The 16,209-nt window shown below is 43.5% G+C and overlaps 1 protein-coding gene and 1 pseudogene across 1 annotated transcript in view; both read right to left on the reverse strand.

Annotated features, from left to right (window-relative positions):
* Window positions 1-16,209, reverse strand: part of USP13 (ubiquitin specific peptidase 13) — a 128,832-nt gene that overhangs the window by 21,932 nt on the left and 90,691 nt on the right. Inside the window, exons 12-16 of the mRNA XM_077487918.1 lie at window positions 14,111-14,264; window positions 13,769-13,943; window positions 3,525-3,613; window positions 3,314-3,436; window positions 2,730-2,756 (exon numbers count right to left, since the gene is read on the reverse strand). Of these exons, the coding sequence (XP_077344044.1) occupies window positions 2,730-2,756; window positions 3,314-3,436; window positions 3,525-3,613; window positions 13,769-13,943; window positions 14,111-14,264 (568 nt within the window). The remainder of the gene's footprint in view (window positions 1-2,729; window positions 2,757-3,313; window positions 3,437-3,524; window positions 3,614-13,768; window positions 13,944-14,110; window positions 14,265-16,209) is intronic.
* Window positions 9,862-9,969, reverse strand: LOC143990648 (U2 spliceosomal RNA; annotated as a pseudogene).

Here is a 16,209-nt window from a genome sequence, read left to right on the forward strand (position 1 = left end):
ACAGTAAACTACAGTATGACACAAAGACATGTGTGAAAGTCATACAACACTCCATACTTTGATTTATTACAAAAAAGGTTTTTTTTTCCAGAGTAGCTACACTTTTAGAACTTTTAGTTCACTTATTTAGTGTTAAACGTGCCACCAAGTCCTTTTTATGATGCATTATTGAGGCAGACACAAAGGGGTGTGTTGTCAAAGCATTCATATGGGGCAAGGGTAAAATCTACAATGCTCTCACCATCAGATTTTTTTGTAAGTCTACATGGTATTTCTATACAATCCTGTCCTCCTGCAAGATAGAACGATAAAGTGGAACAAACCCTGCCAAAAAGAGTTTGTAGGAGTTGTTTTTTGGCTGAAGATACAGAGCATATCTCATTGCCAGTAAACGCTTTTCTCACTATCCTAGTGTGGTGTACACTGCCTGTGGCGCATGTGCAGTGCACACTCCTGGCCCACTCTCGAACACCAAGAGCTGGGATGATGTAACTCCAACACACATGTGAGGAATTACATCATCAGTGGCAGTTCAAAGACCTAAGAGGGAAAACATTGAAATGCAGAAGAAATGGAGCAATGATAAGGGTACATTGAGTTGTCAATGCTGGAGAGGGCAGGTCCAGAGCAATATTTGGCAAACAAGCATCGCATACTTGCACATTATGTTAAGAGCTGCTGCCAAACACCCAGGCTACAGTTCCACTTTAAGTAAGAACATGCAATGAAGTTTAAAGAAAAAAAAAAATAATATTGGTCCAGCACCTTTTCTTTATTCATGACAATACAAATAAGCAATGTGATTTTAAAGAACTCTGCTCCAAGCTGTGTTGTGATAGTTAGAGGTAATCAACATTTAAATGGTTGTTGATATAAGGATCATTGAGCTTAGAAAAGGTTTTGTTAAAGGAAATTGAGGCAGCTTGTCAACCATATTTTTTTTTGTTAGGAACTGTAAATACTACGCAATTCAATTTAATTTTCATCTGTTCTTTCAGAGGTGTACAGATGCAAAACTGTTGCCCAGAGAGACAAGTTAGAAACGGTTTTCAAGTTGTTGGTGGAAGTGACAAAATGGATGGATTAAATGCAGGCTCGCAACTGAAAAGAGAAAAGGGAATGTAGACACTGACTAAATATTGACAGGACTATACAGAGAAAGGATACAGTGTTGTAGTACAGTACTGTTTAGAGTGTATAATCAGTAAAATTATGTGTATATTTATTTCTATTTAGGTAAAAAAAAATCATTTGAAAGCTTTATATTTTACAAACCACAATGCGCCAGCTTTCTGACATGGAGGTTAATGTAGTGTATTTGTAAATTTAAAGAGATGTCTAAACAGGGATTACCATACTGAATGTGTGAAGGTACTCTTTAGAATTCGAATGTGCCTCTGCATGACAAATGTTGGTGAAGGCAACAGATTCCTTCACCTTCTGGAAACAAGTACGTGAATCTTGGGCAAGCAAGCTGTCCTCAGTTCAGCTGAGCTCCCCCCTCGCCACTGAAGAGATTTGAAGCTGGGTGGGTGGAACTTGATGGGGATCCAGACACACTAGTTTGCCATTAGGTCCACTTACCATGTAATTGAAAGAAGGCAGATCCTTAGTCAATGGAGAGTTTGCTATTGGCTATAAAATATGCCTACTGCCTGCTGCCAATCACAAGGAGAGAGTGGACTTGATGGGGCACTAGTGTCTCAGGCTCCCCACCAGGTTTTGGCCACTGTCATTGTCACTAGTTTCTAGAATGCTGTTGGCTATGAAGCCGCCAGCTTTCTTAACCACTGATAGTTGGGGAGAGGGTAGCATAGACAAACATGCCACCTGCTATACACCATACAGAGACAGGCACTAGCTTACAGTTGGTCTTAATTACCTTCAGTTTTGTTATCAACAAAGTAATCATCTTTGAACTTGGTGCAGTAATAGCACCCTTTGTAAAAGTGGCACTATTAAGAAATACCTGAATCTGCTGCACATGTAGATAAAGCTATTGAAACGGGTTACATGGCTTTTTGAATCTCACGCAGGCCATTTTAAATGGCCACAGCACCAGAAAAATTACATGTTGGATTTATTGAATCCCGATGATGGCAGATCCATCTGATTATTCTTTATGGTATACATAGGTCAATCGATTCTTTCCTTTACCTGCTGGATGGTTTCCATAAAATAAAGAAGCCCACGATGACATATAAATTACATTACATACACTGGTCAGAATTGCTACTGCTCCTGCTGGTGGAAAAGTATCAAGCGGTCTCTACTGGGTGATGGGCCAAAGTCACAACAGCTACGACAAATTTAAAAGAGAAATCCTAGTAACGGAGATCCACCATGACTACCAGAACCCACAAGCCTTAGTTGAGTGTTTTCCAGCCAGAGCTCCTCCCATCCTGGGGGATAGCTGTGCTGTGAGGGAGCAACATATGTGTGCAGACACTGGAAGAGTATATGTCCTGGTCCGCACTGACCAGGCTAACTTCTGAGAGAGATTAACTACTGCAGGAGCAGCATGTATAGACATAAGGGTCTGATGTTAAGGTCTTTCAGACCTATAGACAGATACAATAACCAGACCATTATCGCATGAGAAGTAGGATACTGTCTTGCTGAGAGAGACAGCGCTCCCAATAGGCAGAAAGCTTGTATCGTCAACCCTTCTTATACTTATAAAATTACAAGGTGTATTGCAAGTAAATACAAAGGATAAAAATACGTACGCTCATTGAATTGGTTCCTAAAACGATCTGAAAAAACAAAAATTAAAGTAATATTTGAATTAAATGAAGTCCAGAACAAACTTTCATGGCATTCATAAATGACTCATTAAATTATTAAAATCTGCATCTGCATACAGATTAAGCTGTCCACAAAAAGTGACAGAGGTTAGGATAAAATTGAACACTGCCGAAGGTGCCTCAATAGTAGCACAAACTTTTTAAAGTAAAGTTTTAAACCATGCAAATAAGTATTTTAGCTTGTTCCACCCTCTTTCACATTTGCTGGACAGCTTGGTTTGTATGTACATGTAGAGAAAAATACAAACGCAAAGTTCTATATGGTTTCTATTGAGGAGAACATCCTAAAAAAAATATGCAAATGTATAATAATGTATGCAAAATAAAAAAAATCTGATTAAACAATTATTGTTAAATAAAAAGAACACAACTAAAATAGCCAATACAGCTTGGTGAAATGCCTCCAGAGTCCCTGCTCACGTATTATTTTCATCTTAGGAAAATAGGTTTAGATGTTAAATACATGCTTTCATCACTGTTAACAGCAGACAAAGCACTGAATATACCTTTTGGATCTTCTGGAATAACAATAGGGGGGGCAATGTCTGGGAGCTCTTCTTCACTTGGCTGCAGACCTTTTGCTCGCAGGTGATTAACGTCCAGGATATCTGGCATATCCACTGCGACATCTAAAATAAAAGAAATGCTGTAAAACATGTATACCCACCAAATGAGTGCATATCCCACACTGTTTACATAACTGAAAGTGTTACCTACCAAGTTTCTTGGGCACCCAGTCAAGGCCAAATGTAAACTTCTTAATTTGAATTACCAAGTATTCAGGGAATGAAGCAAAACGAGAAGTCCTGAAGAAATAAAAACACAATATTAAAATATAATCACGAATAGTATCTGAAGTCACAGTTAACAAAATAATGCAATCTGTAACAGCATACACATAGCTGCTAATCATAAATTGTCATCTCTGAGTTTGAGAAAAATTGGCTATGCAACAGTTGCTATTGTTTGTTAGAAGGATGAATGATTAAAATCAACACCACTAGCAATTTTGCATTCACAATCTTAAACAGCTAGAAATGTCTTCCACTTAAAAATACCAGGTCTACATATCAGATATATGAGCTGGCACCCCCACAGCTGCAAAGCTTCCCACTGAATAAATAAAAGTAATTTATTTACCCCTTCTCCTTTCTTATAACCTAATCTAATAGTTAAGTATCTAGATACTTATTATTTGTGTGTACCCAAACAATCCTTGTGTCTGGCCTTAAAACAGATGTTGCCCACTGACAGTAGCCTACTTCCACATTTGTGTTCAAGAACTGAATGGCACAATAAGTAAGGATTACCGGTACATCAAATCTTAGTGCTACTTTGGTAAAAACCTCGCACACGAATCTCTAAAGATCTAAAATTTTAATTTCGATTATGGAGCTAGAGGACCCAGAGATCTGGAAAACCTTTACCATCTCAACTTATTTGATTCAAATGAAATTTAGTACAATTGAGAACAAATCCTTGGTATTTATTTTTCAACCATTTATAAAAACCTGGTAAACTAGCAGAGAGTTTTCTCCGAAGGGGTCGTCTAAAGAACTCCTTTACATGTCAACTATATTGCACTTCTAAACCTCCCTTTCCTCAACCCCGTTGGTATCTGGATGGCACAACCTAATTTTATCCTCCCTTCTGAATCACCTGTCTGATGCTGGGGGCATTCAAGATTATATACACAAAGCAAGGGTCCTAAATGTGCATGACTCTGAGCTATACATGTGGAATACACCTATCCCTTAGCGATAACCCTTTGTAATACCAGTCTGGTATTCCTTGGCAAAACAGTGGTGTATTTTGGTTTTGTGCTGCGCTAGTCAAGACTAAAACCGGGCACCCCAATATGCCACCCCAGCCGCAGTATACCGTTCTTGTCTCAGGGTCTGATGGGGAAGCTGCAGCCATTCACAGTGAACAGCTGTGGCTTCCTCATCAGACCCCAAGACATGAATAGTCCAAGTGCCATATATAGAATTACTGCCCATGAACTGACATTCGTGGTGATACCTCACATGTGTAGGACGAGCGATGTTTGCGTGCGTGCGGGGCCGACAGCTGGCACATGCACCATCTGGTCGCTCAAGTCTCCCGGTGGGATGGGAGAGCTTGAGAGAGACATGAAAGGTGTGTGTGGGGGGGGGGGGGGGTCTTTTCCCCCTTTATGTAAGCTGCTTTGATTGCTATTACAAGAGAGCCGACCACCACCTCTAAAAACGATGATAGGGTGATGCCTGCAGCTACAGGCATCATCCTGGTATAACCAGCAAAAGTGGTTAAAGAGCCACCTCTGCCCTTCTGCAGTAGGCGGTGCCGCCGCCCCCCTGAAAAATGCTGCCCAAGGCAGAGAGTACATTTCTCATTTTATTTTGAAAAAGTAAACTACAAAGAGACAGGTTCATAAATTGGTTGTGTATTATTTGTGGACAACCACCACATCACAGCAACTAAACGTTTAGCACACTTGTGTGCGAACTCTGTGCCCTGGGTTCCCACCAAGTATGCCAAGTGCATAAAATCTGCATGCTCTCCTTATGCTTGTGGTGATTTCTTCCCACAAGTTTCCTTTCAAAATTGGGCTATGTGTGGAAGGGTGATTAGATTGTGAGCTCCTTTGGGGAGCAAGAACTGTGTAAACGACTATGTACTGGGACAAAAATGTGTTCAATACATTCTTTTATTCACATTAAACAAAAAAAACTACAGATGTAGACGGATGCAGAGGCTGCAAAACTGCACACTGCACAAATTGGATATGGTTTTGTATCATTGACATAAAGCAAAGTGCAGATATCTAAGATTGCAGCAGTTTGGGAGCAATGATAGGAGTGCTCCTAGAACACTATTACCAAAGAAATGCTTTAAGCATGTTCACATAGAGTGCTTTCTATCTTGCCACCTCCTCTCCCAAACTAACCACATAAGTAAAATGATTTAGTTGCTTTTTGATTAGCTATGGCCCCTCCCATGATGTCTGTAGTTTATTCTCCTGTATAGAGAAATAAACAAACATACAGTGCATCTTCTGACCCACCTTATACATCACTCACTATAGCATTACCATTCCAGCCAGTGTGGCCAATTTTTTTCTGGAACCTTTACACATAATCCACTACATAGACCTTGGGGTCAGCAATGTTGCCCTCTCCAAGTTTCTTGGGTTAGGTCCAAGCATATTCTCACTGGCCTTATGGTGAAAAGCCTGTAGACTCCTGGGGCACCCTATCTGTAGACAAAGAGCAGGTGAGGCAAATATCATTCCCAGTCCCTTTCCTGCAAATCAAATGGCATACTCCACATCTGCTTCAAGGTCCCATTGAGACACTTGCACAAGACATTTTTTTGTGAGTGGTAAGGACTAGCCATGACATGCATCACCTGTATTCTCTGACAGAGGGACTGCCTAAGATCAGACATCAGTCATCTTTTGCTGGCTGCAAGCAGCCTACAATAGATCACTATAGTAGTGATCGGCTGCTGTGTAGAAGGCTAGAAAGAGCTATGACAGCTCTGCCCAACTCTCCGTAGTAAATGGGTTTGCAATGACGTCACTTGTGGTGTTATCACACTCCCAAGTACTGTGTTTACTTTCACAAAGAGCTCTTTTGGAGTGGTCTGTGAAAGCAATGCAAGCCCAGGTACTGGCCATTTTAGCTCCTAGGCACAATGCTGGATGCCAACTGTCATAGACAGCCTGCGGTTCTAGCGCTTATTCCCACTGGGACCTGTAGGAGCCTTCAATTCCCGCTGCCGCTTTAAAAGGACCGTTCCAGTACCCTATTTACATCGTTTAAGTAAATCTATTCCTGGATAAAACAGAGGAGGGAGCCACACCCTGGGGGGCTAATGAAGACAGTGTGATTGAACTCAAGCCGGGGACAACAATCCTAGCTGTCGGCAACAGGTCTTCCGGGAGGAATGCTGCAGGCCACCCTGACCTGCTAAAGATTGCAAGTTGGAGAGGCCCTAGGACTATTCCCCTTTGTGCATAGGAGTCAACATACTTCAGTATAGTTAAGGCAAATTAAAACACACCAGATGAACCTAGGGTGTTCACAATTATCTGCAGACGCAAGAGAGGGAATATAGCCAGATATTCAGCAGGGCCAGTGCAAGGATTTTCGTCTATTTAGGAGAAAGGGAATTTTGCTGTGGGCTAATAGTCCGGTGTATGAAGGCCAGGCCTGTCTTTGAGAGCAATCACTAGGCAGGATGGACAGGACAAATCTCCAGACCCCTTCATCTCTGTGTACTCCATGGCCTGCCGGTGATCAGGGAGAGTAGATTAGTGATGATGGGCCATGATTTATACAATCATGGAAAATTTTCTCCTCCTCCTCCCACTCCTACCTGCAGCTGCAAAATAGCAAAAATGGCCATCACACCAATAGGTATAAACCTTACATTTTTACGAAGGTCTTAGTTTCAATAACAGTATATTTAGCACATTGAAAAATATTCTATAATGTTTCTAATAGGCTTAATGTGCTGTTATTGCAACTAATGCTGTGTACACATGGCCAGACTTTTTGACAGCAAAGGTCCGACGGAACAAATCCGTCGGACAATTTGCCTGTGTGTGGGCTTCATCGGACCTTTGCTGTTGAAAAATCAGACTGACTTTAGATTTAGAACATGTTTCAAATCTTTCGGAGTCTTTTCGACCGGACTTGAGTCCGGTCAAAAAATCCTTTCGTCTGTATGCTTGTCCAACGGACGAAAACCGACACTAGGGCAGCTATTGGCTACTGGCTATGAACTTCCTTATTCTAGTCTGGTCATACGTCATTACAGTCAAATCCGTCGGACTTTGGTGTGATTGTGTGTAGACAAGTCCGTTCGTTCGTAAGTCCGTCGGAACTCTGCTGAAAAGTCAGTCGGGAAGACCGTCAGACCTAGTCTTCCGGAAAGTCCGGTTGTGTGTACACGGCATAAAAATTTGAGGTCTTACCCATTGGTGTGTTGCTCAATTTTGCACATTGTACAGTAATCCTGTCACTGATGATTTTTTTCTTTAACAGCCTACTTACTCCTACCAACCAACTATGTACAGGGTAGTGCCACCTTAATAGTATACATCAGGTTCTCCCATCACTATTCCCCTATACATCAGGTCCCCCCATCACTGTGCCCTTATACATCAGGTTCCCCCATGGGCTTGAAGGCAGCTCCTCCTCCTCTCCTGTGCGGAGACTGAGGTGAGTTCTCAGCCTCAGTTCCGGCTCTATCCTGCCCCCTGCAGGAGGGAGGAGAAATCTGAATCCTCTCCTGTCAGAAGAAGCCAGCCACTGCTTCTTCTGACAGGAGTGACAGTGCACACCCCCCCCCCCCCCAACACAGCACTCACTCTGCTTTACCTGTCCTTGATCATGCCCCCCCCCCATGTACCTGGGGCTCCGGGGCAGTCATTAAGATGGCCCTGGTATGGGGCATGCTTCTCTATTGATTAAACATATGAATGAGCATTTTTCCTTCTACTGTCCCTCAACATGGGGAGCCATTCTTACTTCTACTGGCCACCAATGCGAAAACTCTTTTTCCTACTGTCCACCAACTTAAGGATGCATTCTCCTTCTACTGACCACCAAGGTAAGGGAGCATTCCTCCTTTTACTGACCACTAATGTAAGAAATCATTTTTATTTTTATTATTATTATTATTTGACTCCATCAACATAAGGGGGCATTATTCCTCATACTAACAACGTAAGGGAGGATTCTTCCTCATAATTACCATCAATATAAGAGGACATGCTTCCTTTTACTGACTACCAACAAAAGGAAAAATGATTCCTCATACTGACTGCCAATGTAAAGGGGAATTCTTCCTCACACTAACCATCAATGCAAGGAAACATTCTTTGTCCTGGTGTCCACCAGTATTAGAGGGTATTTACAACAAGTTTTGTTATTGTAAATATATTCCGTAGCATCCCGTAGGGCTTTTTTTTTTTTGAAAGCCCATGGCGTGTGAAACACACTCAAAAACTTCACCTGGTGTCAAGAAAATGTGCACACACATAAGGAGTGAAACACAAAAAAGTTCAATGGGTACACAAGCCCTCTAAAATCAGAGGGCCTTGCCCTGAATCCCCGGGGGCGTTAGGCTCCTGACAGGGATGAGGGTATTTAAAACTTGGTCCATCTGGCAAAAACCAGAGGGGTGCCTTTCTTTGGAAGGTCTGCTGAAACAGACCCACCCAAGTACTAGGTGGGGTTCCCCCGAAGGGAGATCCCATGAGAGAGAGGTTGAACTAAGCCAGAAGGCCATGTCCTCCCCTTCCCAAGACTTTAAGGGCAGGCCCGAGGACCTGCTACCCTAGTCATCACACATGCAAGTGTACAAACATAAAAATACAATAACGTGACACACACAAAGGAAATAAGTAAAAAGAAAGTGGGGGAGAAGGAAGTAGAGGAGCGTGAAAAGGTGGCCATTGTGCAATACAATGGCCAGGCCCTCTGGTCAGGAGTAAAAAATTCTCCCGGCCCCAGCCAAAAGGCCTGGCCCAGGAGGCAGGTGCTAAAAAAGCGTGTAATGGTGCAGTGACCATGGTGCCTTAAATCAAAGTGATCCTCACTCACAGTGATCTTCAGGCACCCCTGGACTGCCACCCCAGGGGCACATACACCATAGGCTTTCAGGACTAACCCTGATCAACACCCTAGACCACAGCAGCCCCAACCCCAGGCAGGAAGGCCTGAAGTTCTGGAAGCTTGGGTAGAGCCTGGACCTCAACAAGCTCAACCCTCGCTCCCATCACTCCTACCTAATTATATTCAGGAAGTACTAACCGCTCCAACCCAGTGATGTAGGCGAGCAAGGGTTCTCTCCCAAAAAACTGTCTGGAGCTAGAGCTACCGCAATCTAGGCCAGAAGGCCAGGGTCCTGACCCTCTGGGTCAGACCCGATGCAGCACCCATCCTCACCAGGAGCACCCTTCTGGATGGCTCAGACTCGGACATTCACCAGCCCCCAGTATCTATCGGGCAGCACGGCGTGAACCCTACCAAAACTGTCCTTTCAGGTGCTAATGACACCATTGGAGTTGCCTGCCACCCCTCTCTATAGGGGGTAGCGCAGTGCCTCCTCTGGCAACTGATGAGAACAGGTACTACACTTGATCTTAGCCAAAAGGCAGAGAAGCTCCCATAGGGCTTGTGCTACATGACCGTGATAATTGAGTGTTATTCAATCATGTTTTTTTCTGTATGGCGAGGGGGCTTCTAGTTTGCTGTGGGGCCCTGTGAGTTCTAGTTACGCGATTGCTAGAGATTACGTTTTTTGCAGGACTGACCAGCAGTGGATGACAGCAGAAATGTATGTGACAATCCAGATTTCCAAATGAGTGTAAGTTATAAGTAAGCAAATAAAAAAATCCCAGTACACTTACCAGTTAGCCTGCAAACAAATCAAATTGACTGTGTCCAACAATTCACGTTAAAAAATGGAGGGTTTCGTTGCACACATCTGCAAATGTGTTAGCTGGAATGCCCATGTCAAGGCTCCAGAGGAGCTGGGAAATTTTTGTTTGCTTGTGATGTGCATTGCCCTTCCATGTGCACCTTACTGCAAAGTCTAGTTATAAATTGGTGTGGTTGCCATTTTAATATATACTGTGCGCTTGCTGGGAGTCCAGTGTGTCCCTATGCCTTTATGCAGGAGTGGGCTCCCTTCATGCAAACCTGCCATTAATTTATCCGCTGCTATATATGCTCCAACTTGGAGACTCTCAGAACTATTTTGAGTTAGGACTGTAGTATACAGAAGAGTCTTGACATTGGCACTGCAGGTCCCACATATATTTGCAAATGTGTGAAATTAAATCTTCTGTTTTTTAATGTGAATTATTAGACAAGGTCAATTTGGTTTGTTTGCAGGCTAGCTGGTAAGGCTTCTGAGAAAATTTTGTTCGCTTGTGATGTGCGTCGCCCTTCCATGTGCACCTTACTGCAAAGGCTAATTATAGGTTGGGGTGGTTGCCATCTTAAGGTATAAGCAAGTCCAAAACAGGGTAGTTTTCCCTTACGTACTAGATAAGAAACATAAGTAAATCAAATACATTCCTAAATGATTCATGCCTACAAAGTTTACCAACAATTTTGTTTTTTCTGAAAATACTTTTGGTACCAAAGAACTTTCTACTTCTATCTTCACCGGACAGCCAAAAACATGGGTCATCGAAAAAGTTATAGAAGCCTAAAATACATCAAGTCAAACATCTCTGAAAGTCTTTTGATTAGACAGTCTTCAATCAGAGCACACAGAACACTTGAAGCTCAGCACATGAGAGATACTGCTATGAAGTGGTGGCAGCCTAGATAAGACCTCTGTCTTTTATAAATAATCCAGAAACAAAAGACAAGCAATTAATCCCTAAAGAAAGTAAAAACCCTGACAATGATGGCCTCAGCAACAGAACGTTCACTTGATAATCATCCATAAAATACTTTTTTTTTTTTAACAATAGTTTTATATTGGAATTTTTTTGTATTTACATATACACAACCAAACATAAAAAAAGAAGAAAGAAATATGACAATAGGAAAAGCCATTTCCAAAGAATTACAATTTAAAATACGCTTATTTAACCGCTTGCCGACCAGCTCATATTTTTGTAAATATTTTATTATATGTTTTCATGTGACAACACTGAAGAAATTACACTTTGATACAATGTAAAGTGTGAGTGTACAGCTTGTATAACAGTGTCAATTTGCTATCCCCTCAAAATAACTCAACACACAGCCATTAATGTCTAAACCGTTGGCAACAAAAGTGAGTACACCACTAAGTGAAAATGTCCAAATTGGGCCCAATTAGCCATTTTCCCTCTCCGGTGTCATGTGACCCGTTAGTGTTACAAAGGTATCAGGTGTGAATGGGGAGCAGGCATATTAAATTTGGTGTTATCGCTCTCACTCTCACATACTGGTCACTGGAAGTTCAACATAGCACCACATGGCAAAGAACTCTCTGAAGATGTGAAAAAAAAAAAGAATTGTTGCTCTACATAAAGATGGCATAGGCTATAAGAAGATTGCCAAGACCCTGAAAATGAGCTGCAGCACGGTGGCCAAAACCAAACAGTGACTTAACAAGACAGGTTCCACTCAGAACAGGCCTCGCCATGGTCGACCAAAGAAGTTTAGTGCACGTGCTCAGTGTCGTATCCAGAGGTTTTCTTTGGGAAATAGACGTATGAGTGCTGCCAGCATTGCTGCAGAGGTTGAAGGGGTGGGGGTCAGCCTGTCAGTGCTCAGACCATAGGCCGCACACTGCATCAAATTGATCTGCATGGCTGTCATCCCAGAAGGAAGCCTCTTCTAAAGATGATGCAAAAGAAAGCCCACAAACATTTTGTTGAAGACAAGCAGAATAAGGACATGGATTAGTGGAACCATATCTTGTCGTCCGATGAGACTAAGATAAACTTATTTGGTTTAGATAGTGTCAAGTGTGTGTGGGTGGTAACCAGGTGAGGAGTACAAAGACAAGTGTGTCTTGCCTACAGTCAAGCATGGTGGTGGGAGTGTCATGGTCGGGGGCTGTATGAGTGCTGCCAGCACTGGGGAGCTACAGTTCATTGAGGAAACCATGAATGCCAACATGTACTGTGACATACTGAAGCAGAGCATGATCCCCTCCCTTCAGAGACTGGGCCCCAGGGCAGTATTCCAACATGATAACAACACCAAGCACACCTCCAAGATGACCACTGCCTTGCTAAAGAAGTTAAGGGTATAGGTGATGGCCTGGCCAAGCATGTCTCTAGACCTAAACCCTACTGAGCATCTGTGGGGCATCCCCAAACAGAAGGTGGAGGAGCACAAGGTCTCTAACATCTCCCTGCTCCGTGATGTCATCATGGAGGAGTGGAAGAGGGCTCCAGTGGCAACCTGTGAAGCTCTGGTGAACTCCATGCCCAAGAGGGTTAAGGTAGTACTGGAAAATAACAGTGGCCACACAAAATATTGACACTTTGGCCCCAATTTGGACATTTTCACTTAGGGGTGTACTCACTTTTTTTGCCAGCGGTTTAGACATTAATGGCTATGTGTTGAGTTATTTTAAGGGAACAGCACATTTACACTGTTATACAAGCTGTACACTCACTACTTTATATTGTAGCAAAGTGTCATTTCTTCAGTGTTGTCGCATGAAAAGATATAATAAATTATTTACAAAAATGTGAGGGGTGTGCCTCACTTTTGTCTTTTGTAAGATATATATATTCACATAATATAAAGTGCTCTGTGACTTTGCAGGAGGAAAGGATGGGCAGGCATAGCAGCTGCATACGGCTCTACTGCTGTGACCAGAAGTTCCAGTGCAGGAGCACCGGATGTATAGCTATAGTTGTACTTCCAGCACTCAGTAAAAATCTAAACTGTAAATTAAACTAATAAGTCCATGAGGTTGCATGCACCTTGTTGGACTTAGCCCATAAAAGTCCATATACAGTTTATAATAAAAAAATACCATACAAAATCAGTGAACGGAGTCTCTTGTACTAAATGATTAGGTTTCATTTTCACAGCACTATATTATGAAAATCATATATATGATTTTTGTTAATTTTGGATAGCGTATAGTTAAAAACCAAGTCAACCTTACTGCGGAGACTTCTCTTTGTTTCCTTTGTTTCCATAGATACAATAGAAAGTAAGAGGAAAAAAACGTGAGGGAAATCCCATCTCAGCCAGTTGTCACAAGAACAATCGTCCCCAATGGAATGTGTTCCGTGTTCTGGTGATAACCCAAAATTTGGGATTTTCCCTCACTTCTGGAAACAATGAACAACTCTCTAGCGGGGACACAGACTGCAATAAAAACCTCACAGGGGTGTTTTAATCTTTCTTACGCATTCCAAATGTTAAAAGTTTTAAGCACTCTAAAAGATAACAAAATTCATTAGTGGCTTATGTGGTTGTGTTGTGAAGACTCACTTAACAGCGGCCGACTTGGCTTGGAGAGCACTGCTCCAGAAGTCATCCACATTGTCAGGCTCAGTGAAGGCTTGAAGACATGCACTGAAGGGAATCTTGGCACGTACAAGTTCAGGTGGCGGCCTTTTTGCACTTTCTGCTTCTCTTCTTTTTAAATCATAAGCAATCAGTTCATCTGAGGAAAAATAATTGCCATTTTTGAATTATCACAAATATGAAAGGTGTAAGCATGTCCCCATTTTCTTCAGAAATTATAAACATGCTGAAACAAAGTATCCTGGAGATCCTTCCTTTTTCTGAACCCTTCTTCAAAAGAAAATTAACCATGTATGGTTTTCCTACCTTTATTTGTTGCAGCCTCCATTGCCACAGGTAATTGCATTATATGATCGACTCTCTCTGTGTAACGCACTTTCCGTGACTGACAACATTGGGTCCGTTCTTCCACCAAAAACCTGAAGACATCACTGGGATTTTCCAAGCCTGTGCTATTTCTCTATAAAGCAAATAAGCACATCATCTAAATACAACTCAGACAAACAAACTTAATGGACAAATTGGTAGTGAAAAGGAACTAAAAACCACTAAGTTCATCAGCAGACAATGATAGAACCATCTGTAAGATTATGTTTATTAACACTTCTAAACACTCTTGTAAGCAAGGATCGTCATTCACAATATGAAAGAAGGAAGTCTCCACCAAAATATAGAAACAGCAGGCTTGGGAAAATGCAGTATGCATAAATATTCAATTTCAAGTCAAATGCATTTATTGTACATTTATTTTTATTTTTTTACACCCCCCCTGAGAGCCGGTTCACACAAGGGCGACTCAGATCCGACTTGAGGTCGCCCCTAGTCGCCTCAGGTCGGACAACATTTAAAAATAATGTAAGTGAATGAGATCCGTCTTAATGCACGCTACTGAAGTCGCTCCGACTTCAGAAGAGGTTCCTGTACTACTTCAATCCGACTTGTAAGCGACTGGTACCCATTGATTTCAATGGAGGTCGCCTCCAAGTTGGATCTCTGTCTATATGGAGGCGACTCTGACAGAATTATTAGCTCTGAAGGGGGAACTCCATGCCAAATTTATGAAAAAAAATTGGCGTGGGTTCCCCCTCCGAGAGCATACCAGGCCCTTAGGTCTGGTATGGATTCTAAAGGGAACCCCCTACGCCGAAAAAACGGCGTGGGGGTCCCCCCCAGATCCATACCAGACCCTTATCCGAGCACACTACCCGGCCGGCCAGGAAAGGGGGTGGGGACGAGCGAGCTCCCCCTCCCCCCCGAGCCGTACCAGGCCGCGAGCCCTCAACACGGGGGGTGCCTTGGGGAAGGGGGGGCACCCCCCAAAGCACCCTGTCCCCATGTTGATGAGGACAAGGGCCTCTTCCCAACAACCCTGGCCGTTGGTTGTCAGGGTCTGCGGGCAGGGGGCTTATCAGAATCCAGGAGCCCCATTTAATAAGGGGGCCCCTAGATCCCGGCCCCCCACCCTATGTGAATGAGTATGGGGTACAATGTACCCCTACCCATTCACCTGTGAAAAAAAGTAAAAAAAAAACACAACACAGGGTTAAAATAGTTTATTGCACAGCTCCGGGGGTCTTCCGTCTTCGGGGGTCTTCTCGCCGGACTCCGCTATCTTCTGATCATGGCTTTCTTCTTCGCCGCCGCCCTCTTCTTCCTACTTCGGGGGTCTTGTCCCCCTCTTCGGTTCTTCTTGCCGGGCCACCGCTTCTTCTTCCAGCTCTTTTACTAGCGGTGGCCCGGTCTTCTGTCGCCGCCATCGCCACCTTCTGTTCTTCTTCTTCTTCTAGAGATGTTGACTCGACGCTCTCTCCGGCCTCAATGCCAGGAACGCGGTGAGCGGCGGCTTATATAGGGACAAGGGGCGGGGTCACCGGTTGATGTCACATGGTGACCCCGCCCCTTACGATGTCACAGTCCCGGAGGATGCTGGGACTGTGACATCGTAAGGGGGGTGGGGTCACCATGTGACATCAACCGGTGACCCCGCCCCTTGTCCCTATATAAGTCGCCGCGCACCGCGTTCCTGGTATTGAGGCCGGAGAGAGCGTCGAGTCAACATCTCCAGAAGAAGAAGAAGAACGGAAGACGGCGACGGTGGCGACAGAAGACCGGGCCACCGCTAGTAAAAGAGCTGGAAGAAGAAGCGGTGGCCCGGCAAGAAGAACCGAAGAGGGGGACAAGACCCCCGAAGTCGGAAGAAGAGGGCGGCGGTGAAGAAGAAAGCCGGGCTCCTCCGCTATCTTCTGCTAGCTCTTTTACTAGCGGAGGAGTCCGGCTTTCTTCTTCGCCGCCGCCCTCTTCTTCCGACTTCGGGGGTCTTGTCCCCCTCTTCGGTTCTTCTTGCCAGGCGAGAAGACCCCCGGAGCTGTGCAATGAACTATTTTAACCCTGTGTTGTGTTTTTTT

Source organism: Lithobates pipiens, unplaced genomic scaffold (genome assembly GCF_037356315.1).
Source record: "Lithobates pipiens isolate NorthernLeopardFrog02 unplaced genomic scaffold, aLitPip1_a1.2 Scaffold_18, whole genome shotgun sequence".
Taxonomy (NCBI): Eukaryota; Metazoa; Chordata; class Amphibia; order Anura; family Ranidae; genus Lithobates; species Lithobates pipiens.